Source organism: Clytia hemisphaerica, unplaced genomic scaffold (assembly GCF_902728285.1).
Source record: "Clytia hemisphaerica strain Z4C2 unplaced genomic scaffold, Clytia hemisphaerica genome assembly, whole genome shotgun sequence".
NCBI classification, from domain to species: Eukaryota; Metazoa; Cnidaria; class Hydrozoa; order Leptothecata; family Clytiidae; genus Clytia; species Clytia hemisphaerica.
Genome location: NW_027104114.1, coordinates 1,350,321 through 1,369,362, shown reverse-complemented (window position 1 = coordinate 1,369,362; position 19,042 = coordinate 1,350,321). Strand labels below are relative to the sequence as shown.

The window sequence follows — 19,042 nt, the reverse complement described above, 5'->3', positions numbered from 1 at the left end:
TTTGGTTAGGTTCGATTAGTAAGATTTTTGTTGGCACGTGTTAGAGTAGCTTTAGGAACATAATTTCCATATTTTTTTTTGTTGTTCCACTAATTTCTCTTGGCTTTTAATCAGCATCATATACAGTACTCTTGATACGCCAAGAGCTGCATGGCCATGGGAGAAGATTGGACACCCAAGTTTATCAGGCTCGAATGACGTCAAATACAGAGGCACCCAAAAATAGCCCGGGCGTTGGCCACCAGTTTTATTGTTTGAATTTAGTAGTAAAAACACGGCCATTTTTTGTGTGCCTTACGTCATAAATATCATGAATTAAAATCTTATGTGGATAATCCTATTTATAATGAGTCAATCTAAAAAAAAATGTAACCTCCCAGCTGACACACAACATTGTTTCAACGTTAATCTAGTGTTTACAACGTCCAAATAACGTTAGATTAACGTTGAAACAACGTTGTGTGCCAAGCGGGCTGTGAAAGTGAAACTGAATGAAATACATTTCGAGAGAAACACACCTGAAAGGTCCTTTACAAATTTAGATAGGCTAACTGCTCACTGAATTCCCGTGAAAGGCTATCCAGTTTTGAAGTCGAATTGTCCGCCATGTTGTTTTCTAGTTTACTTTAGACTTTTGAGCGATCGAATTTCAAAACATTTAAACGGGAAGCCCGTTCCAGTCAAGAAGATAGAGATCCGTCGCTGGAATGGTCTGGATTTGTGAACTTATTATTACTTGGGGAAACATTTTAAGTAAGTATTTTCATGTCATGACTGTTGGTAGAGCCGTGAGTAAGAGGGGGTTTACCCCTTTTTCTATTTGCGCTAGACCTGGGAGCAATACACCTACTCTCAGCTCCCTGTAACTAACCACCTAGATCAGATTACCAAATCTAAGCTACTCATTCGCTGAGTTTTCGGTGACTGGGGAACGAACCCACAACCCTTGGATACCGACTGAGCTACCCGGCAATTAGGTTAATATTTACTGGTCAATCAAACGTTTATAAGTTAGTAAAGTTTTTAAAACTTACGTTAGTTGCCTTGTTAGTTGATTAGACTGTGAAAAATAATTTCTTCCAATACAAATAATACGCCCATATAATCCATATCAGTGTGCCACCGCCCGCTCTGACTGTGGCAGAAGTGTGTGTCTGGGGATCAGTGTGCCAGTAGAAGTTGAACGGTATTAACATGTGACCGAGGTAAAGCGCAATGGCATTCATACCTAAAACACGATGGATAGAGATATTAATGTAGGTGACGCGACAAGACCAAGCCTGAAGGTCTATGGAGGCCTATAGACTGGATTTAACATAAAAATAGTCGTACTTATAAAGATAAAAACAAATCTCTTAAAAGAAGCAAATATCATATATCATTATATAATGGAGTCAGTAAAGAATTCCGTACGGAATTCACCTTCAGTCTAATATTTCTCTCAGTTTGAACTACAAGTGATTTTGTGGTTTAGAGATATTTGCTAAATCGATCTGGCCCACCAGGGTGAAGTACGTAGTGTTGACGAGTCCCAATAAGGACTACATGTATACAGCTGGTCTACCACCCAATCTCCTGAGTGAGTGTGTATAGCTGAACATAATTTCTTATTTCTTCGCATCTATCGTTTACTATATATCAAAATTTGTAAAACATCTATCTACAATCGTAGACAGAACTACTGCCCCGTCACTCATTTGCTGAGCCACCCTTCTCACTTTCAATGTTGGAGGGTGGAATCTTGCGCCTTTCACTGATTCCACACTGAAGATTGGGAAGGGGAAGACAAATAGTTTTGCGCAGGATTTTGGCACTTTACAATGCTTTTTTGTGAGCGTTAGCAAATATACCGTTAAGTCGGGTAACTTGCATCAGTGGAGGGAAACTTGAATAGCCCTCAAATGAATGACCTGGCTGGTCATTAAAATACAAATTAAATCAAAACAAAATGGTAGAGTAGAGCTGCGAGCAGAGCTGCGTAGTTCATTTGTTTTGAAATTTTGCTGTTTTGGTTGGTCAGTCATTTGATGGCTATGCAAGTGGAGACTGATGCAAGTTGCCCGACTTCACAGAAGTAACCAATTACAAGAAAGAAAAGATTACACTTCTTACCACAAAAATAAAAGGGAGCGCCATTCCAAATTCTCCGTATATCGTTAAGCAGATAACATAAGATCATCATTATGTAACATGTGGAAGCAGACACCAAAACAAAGGATATGGACCTACATAGAAATAGATGAATATATTCTTTCAACCTTTAACCCTTTAAGTGCCGATGTCGTATATATACGACATGGGCTATATAGGAGGGCGAAGCCCTCCTGTAATGCCCAGTTTGAGTTAGAAATCGTTATTTTTGGTCGAACTCGTAAGAATTAGATTGTCCTTTATGGTCAAGCAAAAAAAATTTCAAAAATGAGTCTTTCCAGCGAGATTTTAAGCAAAAAAGTCAAAAAAATGCAAAAAATTGACAAAAATTCACTTTTTTGAGATTCTGACCGTTTTTTGACTATTTTTGGTCAACGAGTGATCCAAGAACCTCCAAATTTGGCCCTGTTTTACTTTATTCTGTCTTCTAGTGAATTGATTTGAAGTTTTACCACTGGCACCTTTCCATCAGTTCAGTCAGGTCCGCGCAGCGGGCCTGACTGCTTTAATTCCCCTAACGTACCCCCCCCCCCCTTGGGCCGCCGCCCACCACGCCCTTCCTCAATCGGGCGGCGCCGAAGGCGCCCAAAAGAAAGAGGAGACTCTAAGCTATCCAACGAGCTATATACGAGCTTCTAATTCTTTCTAGATCAGGAGATATAAGCCCTTAAAGTTTGAACTAGCGATTTTTAAAAAAAAACTTAGAAAAAAAGAACCCTGGCACTCAAAGGGTTAAGCACTGTGATTTCCTAGATTTATTTACTTTTATAGTTATTTTTCTAAGCCAGGTCCTTATTGTCAATGATGGTTAGTCTCTCTCTCATCAACCTTTAAAGCATAATACTGAGCTTAAGTTTACCAGATTTCAGTTGACGTCCAATTCATAAATTTATAAAGCCCGAAGGGTTAGCCGGTGTGGCCGGGTAGCTCAGTCGGTAGAGCATTCGCCTTACAATCTTGGGTTCGATCCCCAGTCTTCACCAACACAGCGGATGAGTAGCTTAGATTGGGTAAACTGATCTAGGCGGTAAGTTACTGGGAGCTGAGAGTAGGTGTGGCGCTCCACCTCAGCATTCGATCTCCCAGGTCTAGTGCAAATAGAAAAGGGGATAGACTTCCTTACTCCCGGCTCCGCCGACAGCCACCAGGTTAATATAATTACTTATTTTAAGTGCTAGATGTCGTGCTTTGGCTGAAAAGTGAGCCGAGGTTAGGTAAGAAATCCTACCTGGGTCACGACATTACAATAAAATTTCAGCGCTTAACCAATAAGAAGCTTCGCAGGTTTTCGAAAACGATAGCAGCAATATTTTTGAAAATAGGATAAGAGAGAGAGTCAACTGTACATGTGTGTGATTACCATAAATTTTTGTTGATTGGGATGATTCCTTCATTCAATGTTCCAAATGTCATTGATATACCAATACCAGCCTGAAATAAACATTGTCAGACGTACCGTCATTTTGGTAAGCTTCCCAGACTAAGGTTCCATTGACTTTTCCAGTATTTTTTCCCAGGATAACCGTCGAGAGATTTGAAAGTGTACGGAAACTTGGGTTAGGAAACTGTTTGGAGTCCTGGTCGTTTTCCGCTAGAAAGTGGCGGTGGGATCCTACCCTAAACGGTGGTACAGATTTTCACTAATTTTAAAAAATTCGATTAATTCAATCGGATTAGGGAGGTTTATTGTATCACGATGCAGTAGACTAAAGAACAGTTAGCAAAGCCAGGGTAAAAATGAAAATGTTTTTCAAAAAATGATATTGAAAAATGAATATTATTCTCTTCTGAGTGAAGCAATCAATTATGAAGAACAAAAGACAATGTATCTGTAAAAAACACTGACCTTTATATATCCCTGGACCAAGTTACTCAATCTCGTCCATCTCCGCCATCTTTTATCGGAGTTTTTTTTAAAATGGTACCCTAATGGCGGCACTACTCAATAGCGGTGAAAATGAATCGAGAGCGCTAGATCGACTTTTCCTCGAGTACTTTAGATGATGTAGCACCGATAGACGTTAATTTTTAACATTGCAATGGCTTCATCTCGGGTACCAATTCCAAAAAAACTCTAATCAAAGATGGCGGATATAGCTTGGTCCAGGGATATAATAAAGGTCAGTGGTAAAAACCTGGCAAGGAAAAAACGACAATATACAAAATAATTACCGTTATAAGGGCCCATACCAACCAACGTAATAAACGACTTTTGTGTGATGGAAACAGTGTTATAATCTCGCCTGCCTACAAAAAATAAAGGTGGAAATTTAAAATCGTCCATCAAAATAGACAAGTGAATGTACCTTCGCCCGGGTCGACCCATACCATGTGAGGGGAACTGGGTACCATCACTCTGACTGATAAAAAGTATGGGGAGTGTGCTAGGCATTGCATGTGGTGTGATGACGATACTCACAGGTTCAACACTTGCGAAGATGTATGTCCTCCCGTGTAGTTCGAGTATCATCGTCTCACGCCGTGTCGCGAGCGTAGGGTTAACAGTGTCTGGTAAGCATGTTAATTTCCCTATCCTAAGATAGGTATCTATCCAGAGATAGGGATGGACCCTAAATCCCCTTAGAATCTTGTTACGCGGCATATAGCCTTTACGCCCTTTACTGACGAAGAAACACTAGACATGGTATAGCTGTTTCTTTCGCGGTAGAAATCCTCAAAGTATGGCTATCCAAGAAACTATATAGATTATTGAGGTACTCGCTAGGTTTGCCCTAGACAACAGTCATGAAATTTACTTTTAAATTTATAATTATATCTATAGTAGTAAGTCTGTGATTCTTTCAAGATGGCTTGCGAGAGACCAAAGAGACAAAATTTGACAGAGTAGCTGTCATGAAATAGGCTAAAAGAAGACTCGAGGAGTATAAGGTAGATTCGAAATGTTAACTTAAATGAATTTTGTTCCAAAAGTGACATTCCGAGCATTCTGATATACTATCATAACTCGAATCTCTACAACTTGAATGTCTCCTTAACTCGAACAAGTTTTCTGGTTCCTTAAGAATGCCTTATAGTAAGTAAGTCTGCAACCGTAGTTGGAGGCGGCCCAAAGGCCCCTCTTTCGAAAGCCATATCCGAAGGTAGGAGATGTCGCCACTCTTTCTCCCTGGATTGCTCCCCTTACCCTTGATCTTTCTCTTTAATTGCTGAGCATCAAGCAGAGAAACATTAAGTACCATTTTGGGAATCTTTGATATAACCCACAACCTTGCGCACCGTTGCCGGATGCTCTACCACTGCACTAGGGTCGCTAGTAGTATAGCAGTAGTAATCCTAATCTTAATTTTCATATTAGAAAATCTTCAAACTTAGAGGGTTATCATTAAAATAAGCTTATGTCACTATTAAATTTCAATATAATGAGCATATATAAGCACAAATGAGGATGGAAACAATGTTTTTTTCGACTGGCCAAATACATCGTACAATACGAATGCACATTTTAGTGACTGTAACGTGCTAAAGCACTGGGCTCAACTTCAGTGTACGTGTGAAAGTGGAAGGCCCAATTGTAAACACTTTTTTAAAACAGGGTGATGGGCTCTCATGATAATAGAAGGCCGTTGCAAACCCAAGGTGATAGGCGCTCGTGATTAAGGAAGGTCCAATTATTGTAAACCCAGGGTGACGGTTACTCGGGATAAGAGAAACTTCGTTGTAAACCCAGGGTGATAAGCGCTCGAGATTAAGGAAGGTCAAATTGTAAACCCAAGGTAATGGTTACTCAGGATAAGAGAAAACTCAATTGTAAAGCCAGGGTGATAGGCGTTCGGGATAAGAGAAGGTCCAGGTGTAAACCCAGAGTGATGGGCACTCAGAATTAGGGAAAGCTTGCTTGTAAGCCCAGAGTGATGGATACTCGGGATAAGGTAGCTAAATTGCAAACACGGGGTGAAAAAAGCCTTCTTTGATGGGCACTCAGGAAAGGGAAGGTTCAATTATAAAACCCAGAGCGATGAGTACTCAGAAGGATTAGAGAAAGCTCAGTTGTAGGTAAATTTAGAATAAATATTTTTTTTCCGTGTGTAGAGCAACCTTTTATTTTGGCACCTAGATAAATTGACGTCAAATATTTTTCAACATGATCAAAAATTTCTATTTTTGTATTTTTAGCATTAAAAAAATTTTTGACGTCATTTATTTCGACTTTTATGACGTTAAATAAGCGCAAAATCCCGGTAAAATGGGGATAACTCGCGAAAAAAAGCAAAATTAAAAAAAATGAAAAAACTACCCCTAAGTTTTAACATAAGGATGGCGTGTGCCAAATTTCAGCTCCTTAAGCCAATTATTCCGCTCTCTACGCCGCCCCAAAGTTTGCGGACAAACTCATAAACTCACAAACATTCTGAGATTCTAGCTCAACTGAAGTTGAGAACTTAATAGTAGAAAGTCGTAGCTGCAGCAAAAAAAAATTATGAATTTACACGCATGCGCGTGACGTCAATTATTTTGCAAATTCTATTTGACGTCAAAAGTTTCAGACCACTTATTTTCGATTTTAAAACAGTGGATTATTTTAAACCACAATTGAAGGAAATTGGACGCATATGTTTGAAAAATATTTTCACATATTAATGCATAATGGAGGTCGAAAGCCACAAGATGTCTCAAAGTCCTTCCATTAGCAAAACTAATATCGAAAGTCACGTCCCTAAACGTCGATCCAATGTTATCAACTTAGACGCGACAAAGTTTCTACTACAAAACGAAACAAGTTCACGGCGATTGATTGGAGCGTCCGTCTTCATACCGAGCACGTGTTGGAGTAAAAATTCTTCTTGCGACCGCGATATTGAAATCAATATCAATGCTGGTGGAAATAATTTGAGTATGAGCAAGTCAACCAACCAAAGTGGTGAAAAGTTAGACGAGATTACTCCAGTTATTAAAAACTGCACGAACGATGAACACAAAACAACCGTGATAGACGTGGAAACTTCAAATCTTCACCAGAAAAAATTCATCAGTTCTACAATCTTCGTGCCAAGTTCTTCCGAACCAAAGAACAGTCGCGATATCGAGATTAACATCCTTGGCGACACTCGAGCGGCAATGGAGAAGAGGAAAAAAGAAATGACTGTTATTACTGAGGAAAAGGTGCTTATTATTTTAGACATTTTTTATATAAGAACATTCAAGATTTTTTAAGCCTTCGGATGCGCTTAACTTTTTCAGTTTTAAGCCTAAAATTGTTCTTATTTTCGCCATTTTGTGAGTATCTTTATCCATTTTTCAACGAGATTCGGTGTTTTAGAGTCCGCAAAGCCTTAACATGTTCTTAATCAATCGAAGCCTTATGTTACTTTGTTTTTATAAAAAAACGTGTATGTTGTAGCGGTATATGTAATATGAAGACTCAAAATTCATAGAATTTACCGATTGATTTTTAGGAAGAAAAAGAGATTCTATCAATCTCTCGATCTGATGAAGAACAGACCAGCAAGAAGGACGCATCTCAGAAAGACGAAAGTAAAAAAGACGAAAGTCAGAAGAAGATCGATGACCTTTTGCAACGACTGACACGTAGCAAGGAAGATGTCGAAAAACAAAGAACTTTGTGCCGCGAAGAACGCGTAAATCTTGACATCACCAGAAGTAGCCTTATCGACATGCAAGTCAAATACATAAGAGAGTACGGAAAACACAAACAAACTCAAAAAGTCAGTGATGAAAAATATCAAGAGCTTTCAAACAAATTAAACGAACAACAAAACTTAATTGAGAAGTTGGTGACTGAGAAAAATGCTCTATCAGTTGAAAGAGACTCTCGAATCTCGGCCGAGCAAAAGATTAAAGACCTTGAATCGTGCTTGACTAAGGAACGTGATAACCATCGTGCAATTCTCCTGGAAAAATGTCAAAGCATAGAAGAAATGAAACGTGAGCTCGAAGAGCTCAATACCCTCAACGAACGACTTAAGGGAATTAGCAAGAGTGAAAAAGAATTTCACCAAAAAGAGCTCCAAGCCAAACAACAGATCATCGAGGAACTATCGAAGGAAAAACTAAAAGCAGAATCTACCTTGGAGAAAGAACAAGATGAAACGGCTCAACTCAAAGATGTTTTGGATAAAAGAGAAAAAGAAATCAGGGAGCTGGAGAAAGGGAAAGTCTGCGTAGAAAATGCATTGCAATCTCAAACAAAAAGCGTTGATGAAGTTATTAACAAGCTTCAATACCAGCTCGATAGCAGTAACATTCAAAGAGAATCTACGTTACACAAAGTCACCGAGTTAGAAGAAAAATATTCTTCCAAAGAATTAATGACAGATGTTTTGAAAAATAAGTTGGAAAAGACATCAAAAGAATGCCAGGATACTCGAGAAGCGCTTAAAGAGAAAGTGAAAGCGTTTGAAAAATTAGCAAAACTTGAAAACAAAATGGCGACGAAGGTCGAGCAGCGGGAAATACAACTTCGTGCTCGTAATGCAGAAGTTGCCAAATTGAACAAAGCGTTGAAAATGAATGAAGAGTCTGTTCGCAATAAGAACGATGAATTAATCAAAGCCAAAGATAAACTGAAACGCCAGGAGGCAATAAACAAATCTTTGCTGAATAAGCAAAAAGTTAACAAAACAGAGGTAAGGACTCTGACTTTCAAGCTCAAAGGGCTAGACTCGAGACTCCTGAATGGGAAATGAAGCCACTTATTTCCCACCCAGAACGTCCGCGCATGGTTTTTACACAAACCCCGGACTGAAAGTAAAAATCTATCGCTAGATTTCAAAAAATGTAGTCCTCCAAAGCAAAGGAACCGCTAGATACAATCCATCGTCATGATTGCGGCGCGTTCTGGATGGACAAGAAGCCTGGGAAAGGTCAGAGATTCTACTCTAGCCCTTCGGCCTTTAAATTCAATGGGTAAGGAGCAATTAGCAAGAAAATTTCTATGCTATAGCGAATAGAAGGCCGTGTACTCAGTACTGTGTGGATGAACATTTGTGAGCTCAAGTTTCTTGTCCAAAAAATATACTCATTGAAAATTGTAGACAGAATGTGAAATATAATTACAATTTAATCAACATTTATTCATAAGCATCCTCTCTTATAAATTTCAGGCTCAAGCTAAAGATGAGGAACTCTCCAAAGTAAAAAACAAGCTTGCAGCAACACAAAAGTATGTGATTTCATTAAAAGAAGAGATTACTCAACAGAAATCAGAAACGGACATTGTTGGAAGCACCAAATCCAAGAAGAAAAGAAAGAAGAAGAATAAATCACAACAACAACTGACAGAACAAGATTCACTTGAACCACCTTCCTCGCAAAGAGTGTTGAATAAAAATGAGAAAACCTCAGACCATAGTTTTGTGGGACAGAAAGCCAGTGAGGATGATATGACAACTAAGGAGACTGAGAACGAGATCATTGTGACTGTTACACAAAAAAATGATACGTGAGTTGTTAACCCTTTGTGCGCGCTGTTTTTTTTTTAAATTTGAAATTTTTTATATTTTCTTTTTTGAAACTCAAAATATTAAAGTGCCATAAAAGCTTGTAGCTTTTGATTTAGAAGATGGTAATGGTACCATTGGAAAGCTATTTTTATACTCTTTCTAAAAGCTTTGGGTTATGCCTCTTTAAATCAAGTGGTCAGGAGCTACGTCTTTTTTTTTTAAGAAACACACTTTTAAGAAACATGAGGCTCAGAATGCCTAAAAACTAAGAAACATCTAAGAAACATGCTGAGGCTGAGAATGAGAAAATAACATTTTTAAACGGTTTTTTTAGAACCTTCCAATCTTTGCATGAAAAATAGGCTGATTATGTCAAAAAGTTTAGAAACATGTAAGAAACATTTAAGGCTCAAAAGGCTGATTTCTTAAGAAACATTGAGGCTGCTTGGTAAAACTAGTTTCTTAAAAAAAAAAACGTGTATGGCCTCAAGTCTGACACTCAGTATTTTGGCTTGTTTTGGACGCATATACGCGTCCTTCGTGGTCTAAGGGTTAATTTTACAATATGCATGATAGACTGGAGTCGTTTATAGTCTGTTTAATACAGTCACTTGGTGTCTTATGATACTACGATGATTGTTACGAGATAATATCAGGATAATATCAATTTGTTCCTTCCATAATTTTTTGCTTAGTTTTTACTATATTTTTAATTAGTCATCTAGTTTGCTAGACAATATACATGACAAATAATATGATCAGGCCCGGCGGAAGCTTGGAGACTTCAGCCTCTCCACTTTTGCGAAAAAGATTTTTTTCTCAAATTCCAAGCTAATTTTATCCCATTTGAGCCTTCAGTCTCCCCACTTTTACGGTTGTTCCGCCGGGTATGATGGTCTGAAAATCGAGATATTTGATATTTAACAAAGGATTTTAAGAAGAATTTCCAAGGTCCATAAACTGGCAAAATGAGCGATTATTCCAAAATAATAGAAATTAATCTTTATTTATCATTTCAGGACAAAGCCAGAGGCAGCAGCACAAAATAGCAATATAACGACAAAACTTGACATCGAATTCGATGAAGAAGAAAATGAAGACAAAGGATGGGGCTTCAAAAAAATTTTGTTGTTCGTTTTCTTCATCATTTCAATTGTATTATGTTTTGATTTGTATCTCTCAACTTTCCAAAGTAGCATTTGGGATCTCGCTGATGTCAGCATTGATCTTTTCTCTGTCATCCAAGGGATGTGGAATTATTGTATGGGAGATATGCAGTTCTCTTTGTAATTTATTTAAAAATATGTATTTTATAGGTATTTTATAGGTATTTTCAATAGGATTTTTAAATAAGTATTTTAAATAGGATTTTTTTTTAATTGTTTAGTGTAAAATGTTGAGTCGACTGTAAATGTTCTTATTACTTTAAAATATAAATTTTTCACCAAAATATAAATGTTGTTATTTTATCAATGTGCCAAACACTTCCCTCTCCAATCGAGAACAATCTCACATGAAGACGAGGCTATGGGCTATAGACGATTTATCACTCCCCTGTGTCACAGACCTGCTGGGACCCCCAACCACTGGAAAATTTGGCAAAAATTTTGTTCAAAGATGGGATAAGTACCCTAAAATTTTAGCCCCACCGGGAAAATTACCTTAATCTCATCACCATTCGAAATTAAATGTTTAGATATTGCACTCCAAAACCATTCCCACTAGATTTTTTAGCATTGGGAAAAGGCAGTTGACAATACTGTAACGCCCTAATACTAACTTCACACATACTACTAGATTTTTTAACCTTGGCACAATAATTTTCATCCCTATTGGAATTTCAGTAGAAATTTTTTATCCAAACTTGTGGGAAAAAGTTTCACCGGGGCTGTGAGACAGGGTGTTTTATCACAGCCGAAAAACAAATCAAGAACAGTCTTGAAGCCGAAAAACAAATCAAGAACAGTCTTGAAGCCATAAATGCTCAAGAACAGACCTATTTTTAACATTTAAAAATAAAGTAAGTGAATAGACCTTTATAGATCTAATCACGTCATGAACATCGGTTGCCTCGTTTGAAATTATTGCCAAGGTGATTAACTCCCAGCGGATCTATTAAAACTACTTTCTATTCGTAAAAAACTATTTGTCTGAGCAACTATTCAAATTTCCGAAAGGAAGGATGGTCCTGCCGATGCGGGTATCCTTAGAAACTGGATGTTTTAGAGACTGTAAATCCTTAAAATGTTTTTATCTTATTATGAATATTTTGGCAACTCAAGCATACGTTCTTATACATAGTTTGCTCTCATGAAGAAACGCGTATCGATGTGAGCATCAAGCAGAGAGGCATCAAGTACCGAGTACCCTTGAAAACCGTGTTTTTCAGCCAGAAACAGCTGTTGTGTCCAGTTTTTGCGCTTTTTGAAGCTCAATATCTCGAGTTAGGTACTGAAATCACCTATACTTGCAACATATCTCTGATTCTAATTTTTTGAGAGCTTTCCAAAAATATACAACAGGTCTCTGTTTTCTCAAGCTAAAATTTTCATTAATTTTTAACCCTATGATTTTTGCCTTAGACCGTCATATTTGTCCGAAAATCACACCAAAGTGTCCGAAAAAAATTGGAAACATGGTAATTTCGATTACTCTAAGGTTGAAGTTTCCAAAAATGCATAACAAGTGCTTCTAATAAAACAATCGAGCGATTTTACAAAATGCCCTCTACGTAGCTGTTTCTTTCGCGGTAGAAATCCTCAAAGTATGGCTATCCAAGAAACTATATAGATTATTGACGTACTCGCTAGGTTTTCCCTAGATAACAGTCACGAAATTTACTTTTAAGTTTATAATTATATCCAGAGGAATGTAAAGAGATGGAAAAACAGCTTCTTGAAAACAAAGGAAAAACGGCTCGTCATATACCAGGTCTCTTGCCCTTAAGGGAGTTTATGTCGAGTAAATAGGTTTCTTTTGTTGTCGCTATAAAAAATCTGCATAATTAGCGTGTTGTGACAAAATTCTTTTGTTTCAAGCCTGATTATGCGCAAACCTTTAGGGCTTATATTTTGGGTACACCTCTCCTATACGAAAAGGTACCTATATCTTCTTGCTCAGAATTTCCTAGTGATTCTACTGATATAACCGCATCTTGACCGCATCATTATATGGAAAGCTAGAGCGCGAGAAAATTATAACTTCATCTTGATTTTACTCGACTTCTGACAGTTTTACAAGAACCAATTTAATATCATTGCGTTAAGAATTTCTTTTGCTATACATTGGTAAAAATATTGCTCCTTATTCTTAAAAATTGAACTAGTAATCGGCGAAAAAGGAAAAACAAATTTTCATTTTTATCGTCGAATCATGTAGAAACCGTCCGATTTTCATGGCGAGCCGTCTTTTCTGGACTTTCATTTAATGACCTAATCAACGTTTTTACAATAGAATTTTCAATAGAAGTGATCGTTGAACTTTGAGTAATCAGAAAAGCTGGTTTTCCATCTCTTTACATTCCTCTGTTATATCTATAGCAGTAAGTCTACGACCGCAGTCGGAGCCGATCCGAAGGCTCCTCTTTCGATAGCCATCCACCCGAAGGTAGGGGAGGGCGCCACTTGTTCTCCCTGGATTGCTCCATTTTCCCTTGATCCTATTCTTAATTGCTGAGCATCAAGCTGAGAGGCATCAAGTACCATTTTGGGAATCTTTGGTATGACCCAGCTGGGAGTTGAACACACGACCTTGTGCACCGCAGCCGCATGCTCTACTCTACCACTACTTACAGTCGCTAGTACCAGTATATATGATAGTAGTATAGCAGTAGTAGTCTTAATCTTCATTTCTAGAAGGTTAGGTGGGCTTAGGTGGAGCAGTTTTCCACAGTGATCATATTGTAAGATTAAAATTAATACTTGAAAAAATTTTCTTCTGGGCCAAATTATTCTCAAAAAAAAAGTGAAGACAAAAAACAAAATTTTGTTCATCCTTGACGTTTCGATTAAAATTAATGTTGTGAAAAAGGTAACAGCACAATCGTTCACGAAGTTGATGTTCATTCTTTTCATTTTTATCATTTTCCTTTTATTTTCATTCTTTTCTATTTGGAAATATTCCACTCTTAAATATCTTTTCAACGAACATATATTTGCTATTTTAATCAAATTCTATCAATAGTCACAGTTTTAGGGTGGGCATTGTGCCAAACTATGAAGTAGGAAAAAAAATAATTATAAGAACAATGTAAACTAGTTAAATGAGAACAGAACATTGGGACAGGCGAGAACAGGAACTCCTGGTTTAAGACGCTGACGCATTTGACCACTTGGCCATCGCTCTTTGCAGCAAAAAAATTATAAACTTCACGCATGCGCGTGACGTCAATTATTTTGCGAAATTCTATTTGACGTCAATAGTTTTAATTCACTTATCTTCGATTTTAAAACACTGATTTATTTTGAACCACAATCTAAAGGAAATTGGACGCATATTTGCAAAATATTTTCATATAACGGAGATTAATGGAGATTGAAAGTCACAAGATGGCTCAAAGTCCTTCCATTAGCAACCAAAACTATATCGAAAGTCACGTCCCTAAACGTCGATCCAATGTTATCAACTTAGATGCGACAAAGTTTCTACTACAAAACGAAACAAGTTCACGACGATTGATTGGAGCGTCCGTCTTCATACCGAGCACGTGTTGGAATAAAAATTCTTCTTGTGGCCGTGATATTGAAATTAATATCAATGCTGGTGAAAATAATTTGAGTATGAGCAAGTCAACCAACCAAAGTGGTGAAAAATTAGACGAGATTTCTCCAGTTATTAAAAACTGCACGAACGATGAACATAAGACAACCGTGATAGACGTGGAAACTTCAAATCTTCACCATAAAAAATTTATCAGTTCTACAATCTTTGTACCAAGTTCTTCCAAAGCAAAGAACAGTCGCGATATCGAGGTTAACATCCTTGGAGACACTCAAGCGGCAATGGAGAAGAGGAAAAAAAAGTTGACTGTTATTACTGACGAAAAGGTGGTTATTGTTTTACACACTTTTTTATAAGAACATTCAGAATTTTTGAAGCCTTCGGATGTTTTTAACTTTTTGAGTTTTAAGCCTGAAATTGTTCTTATTTTCGATATTTTGTGAGTATCTTTGTCCATTTTTCAATGAGATTCGGTGTTCTAGAGTCCACAAAGCCTTAAAAACATGTTCTTAACTAATCGAAGCCTTATGTTACTTATATAGTTTGTTTTATCAGGGGGGGTATCGAGTCAGAGTACTGGCCCATAGCTGGTGGGGTGGTGTATTTTTAAGGTTAAAGTGAGCTAGTACAGTGTACTAAAAGGGTGGTAATCTGAGAAAAATACAATGAAAAAGTTAGTACAGTGTACTAAAAGGGTGGTCCTCTGAGAAAAATACAATGAAAAAGTTAGTACACTGTACTAAAAAGGGTGGTGTTCTGAATTGATACACACTGAGAAGTTAGTACATTGTACTAATTTCAGTGGTAACACACAAACCCAGTGAATTCCCATGTATATTTGCCCTAATTTGTCAGGTCCAATTTGGTCCGAGACCCTCAAATTAAGGCTGGTTAAGCTATACAAATTGGTACACTGATTTTCTCCCAATGTTTCCTGTTTACTTGATTGGATTTGTTTCAGAGTCGCAGCATGCGCAAGTGGATACCGGCCTTAAGTCCAATCTTGTTTACGTTTTCTTTAAGGCCCTATCTACATTATGGCAACAACAAGAATTTGAATGTGTAAATGTTCGAATCGAAGCTTTCAAGTTTTATAAAAACAAATCCGCTCTATTGTTTTATGTTTTTTAAACCTTGTTGGATTGATGTTAGTTGAAAAAAATCTGTATATAAGTGAAATCACCGGGGGGAGGGGGTGAAAACGACCGTACGTTCGGACAAAAATCAGGTCTCTAAAATCGGTCCCTTACAGTGCAGGAAAAATTTGGCTGAAAATCGACCCTTATAGTGTAATTTTTTGAAATTTCTCAAATTTTACCTCAAAATTTGGTATTATAAAATTTTACACCCTTACAGTGCACTTTTTCCCATTTGCTCACAAAGCAACCCTTACAGTGCACTTTCCAAAGTCCAAAAAACCTACCCTTAAGATCCGCGCGTCCAGTAGGTCACTTACCTGGAGTGCCCCCCCCCCCGGGGAAAGCACCTTTTTATATATTTTGTATAATATTACATTTGATAAAAGATTTTCCATTTCAGTTTGTGTACAATGTTATTAAGTCTTTTATTTTTATTTTTCAAAAAAGAAAAACTGCTACAGCTTGCCAGACAACCAGAAATCAAGTCACAAGAAGGGAAATAACTCAAAGTTGGTTTTGAGTGTTTTGACGTGCTAATTTCAGCTAATTTCACTGTATTTGATTGACTTTGCTTTGTCTGTTTCATTGTTTCCGTGTTTGTACTACAAGGATTCAAATATTTTAATATTCAAATCTTTCCTTTTCTATAATTTGGTGCTTTTCTTAGCAAAATGCTTCAAAACCTTTGTATATGGTGGCAATTAAACTTATCTGGCCAAGAAGAAATTAAACTTATCTGATCGAAAAAAAAGCTAGTACAGTGTACTAAAAGGGTGGTATCAAAGCTCCGGCTGTGGAAGAAAGTTAGTACAGTGTACTAAAAGGGTGGTGTCAAAGCCCCGACCGTGAAAAAAAGTCAGTACAGTGTACTAAAAGGGTGGTGTCAAAGCCCCGACCGTGAAAAAAAGTTAGTACAGTGTACTAAAAAGGGTGGTGGTCTAATTTTTTGGAAAAAAATCCAAAAATCAAATTAGTACCCTATGGTCCAGTACACTGACTTGGTACCCCCCTGGTTTTATAACAAAACGTGTATGTTGTAGCGGTGTATGTAATATGAAGACTCAAAATTCATAGAATTTACCGATTGATTTTTAGGAAGAAAAGGAGATTCTATCAATCTCTCGATCTGATGAAGAACAGACCATTAAGAAAAGCGTATCTCAGAAAGACGCATCTCAGAAAGACGCATCGCAGAAAGGCGTATCTCAGAAAGAGGAAAGTCGAGAAAGCGTATCTCAGAAAGACGTATTTCAAAAAAGCGGAACTCGTAAAAGCGAAAGTCAGGAGAAGATCGACGAGCTTTTGCAACAACTGACACGTAGCAAGGAAGATGTCGAAAAACAAAGAACTTTGTGCCGCAAAGAACGCGTAAATCTTGACATCACAAGAAGCAGCCTTATCGATATGCAAGTCAAATACATAAGAGAGTACGGAAAACACAAACATACTCGAAAAGTCAGTGACGAAAAACATCAAGAGCTTTTCAATAAATTAAACGAAAAACAAAACTTAATTGAGAAGTTGGTGACTGAGAAAAATGCTCTATCGGTTGAAAGAGACTCTAGAATATCGGCCGAGCAAAAGATTAAAGACCTTGAATCGTGCTTGACTAAGGAACGAGATAACAATCGCACAATTCTCCTGGAAAAATGCCAAAGCATAGAAGAAATGAGACGTGCGCTCGAAGAGCTCAAAACCCTCAACGAACGACTTAAGGGAATTAGCAAGAGTGAAAAAGAATTTCACCAAAAAGAGCTCCAAGCCAAACAACAGATCATCGAGAAACTATCGAAGGAAAAGCTAAAAGCAGAATCTATCTTGGAGAAAGAACAAGATGAAATGGCTCAACTCAATGAGGTTTTGGATAAAAGAGAAAAAGAAATCAAGGAGCTGGAGAAAGGGAAAATCTGCGTAGAAAATGCATTAAAATGTCAAACAAAAAGCGTCGATGAAGTTATCAACAAACTTCAAGACCAGCTCAATTACAGTAACGTTGATAGAGAATCTGCGTTAGACAAAGTCACCGAGTTGGTAGAAAAATATTCTTCCAAAGAATTAATGATAGCTGTTTTGAAAAACGAGTTGGAAAAGACATCGAAAGAATGCCAGGATACTCGAGAAGCGCTTAAAGAGAAAGTGAAAGCGTTTGAAAAATTAGCAAAACTTGAAAGCAAAATGGTAGCAAAGGTCGAGCAGCGGGAAATACAACTTCGTGCTCGTAATGCAGAAGTTGTCAAATTGAACAAAGCGATGAAGATGAATGAAGAATCTGTTCGCAATAAGAACGACAAATTAATGAAAGCCAAAGACAAGCTGAAACGCCAGGAGGCAATAAACAAATCTTTGCTGAATAAGCAAAAAGTTAACAAAACAGAGGCAAGGACATTGACTTTCAAGCTCAAAGGGCTAGACTCGAGACTCCTGAATGGGAAATGAAGCCACTTATTTCCCATCCAGAACGTCCGCGCATGGTTTTTACACAAACGCCAAATTGAAAGTAAAATATATGGATAGATCTAAAAAAATGTAGTCCTCCAAAGCAAAGGAACCGCTAGATACAATCCATCGTCATGATTGCGGCGCGTTTTAGGCGTGTTCTGGATGGGAAATAAGTGTCTTCACTCTTTCTTGCATGGGAAAGGTTAGAAATTCTACTCTCCGCCCTTCGGCCTTTAAAACTCAATGGGTAAGGAGCAATCAGCCTGAAAATTTCTATGCTTTAGCGAATAGAAGGCCGGTGTACTCAGTAAATGAAGTGAAATATAAGTGAAATATAATCGCAAATTGATCAAGATTTATTCACAAGCATCCTCTCTTATTGGCCCAGCAGCGCAGCGTAGTGGGCCTTTCATCTGCACAGTGCCCGTACGTTTGTTAGTTAGTTACGCAAAGCAATTAGGCGGTGTTCCGCGAGAGTACATATATTTTCCAGGCTAAACTTAGCGCTATAATGTAGAGGGATCGACAGGGATCGTCATAGCGCTATAATGTAGAGGGATCGACAGGGATCGTCATAGTCAATTTTGTCTGTCGGCTAGCATACAATTATCTATCCTCTAGCAAAGCCGAACAAAGCCATATGTTGATATATGGCTGAAGACTGTATCTTGTTATTGTCTGTATTTCGTATAGTCTACCACCTACATAGACTATCTTCAACTCAACGTGGAGTGTTCAGCGTGATCTCTTTTTCTCTCAAAGACTGAGAAGTAAAGAGTTCAAGAAGTAAGAAGATAAATCAAGATTTTACTGTCACTGACTGCTGCTGCCATTCATAAAGGTAAATCTCTATTGTGTGCTCCAGTAGTATCATAAGAATATTGACCTTTTGCAACAAGACACTCTGCGAAATACAAAAAATCTGCCAGGTTAATTCTCAAATTAAGGGCTAGGTAGGAGGGGGAAAGAATCAGGCAATTCCACTTATACAAAAAGTGCAGCGCCGGTCACTATTGGGTTGTTTGGTGTCTGCCTTTATTTTGAAAACAGCTATTCTATCGATTACGTCGGTCGGTCGATACTCGAAACCAATGATCTCAGTCGAACGGAACCAATGGCCGAACCAGATCGAACGCAATCAAATGATTAAAATTGATTGTCCTTTTGCAACAA

At 37.7% G+C, this 19,042-nt stretch overlaps 2 protein-coding genes across 3 annotated transcripts in view; one reads left to right on the top strand and one right to left on the bottom strand.

The window, feature by feature from the left end:
* Window positions 1-19,042, bottom strand: part of LOC136813430 (heparan-alpha-glucosaminide N-acetyltransferase-like) — a 65,922-nt gene that overhangs the window by 20,736 nt on the left and 26,144 nt on the right. Inside the window, exons 14-17 of one of the 2 annotated variants that reach the window (XM_067069950.1) lie at window positions 4,324-4,398; window positions 3,512-3,582; window positions 2,113-2,225; window positions 1,035-1,228 (exon numbers count right to left, since the gene is read on the bottom strand). In XM_067069950.1, the coding sequence (XP_066926051.1) occupies window positions 1,056-1,228; window positions 2,113-2,225; window positions 3,512-3,582; window positions 4,324-4,398 (432 nt within the window). In that variant the 3' untranslated portion in view covers window positions 1,035-1,055. Of the gene's footprint in view, window positions 1-90; window positions 1,229-2,112; window positions 2,226-3,511; window positions 3,583-4,323; window positions 4,399-19,042 lie in introns of those variants that run through there. The other variant, XM_067069949.1, reaches the window with a different exon arrangement.
* On the top strand, window positions 6,757-17,866 carry LOC136813329 (putative leucine-rich repeat-containing protein DDB_G0290503). The gene is made up of 6 exons (XM_067069842.1): window positions 6,757-7,272; window positions 7,566-8,756; window positions 9,234-9,571; window positions 10,592-10,858; window positions 14,095-14,617; window positions 16,526-17,866. Exons 1-6 carry the CDS (start codon window positions 6,757-6,759, stop codon window positions 17,864-17,866), a joined length of 4,176 nt encoding a protein of 1,391 aa, XP_066925943.1.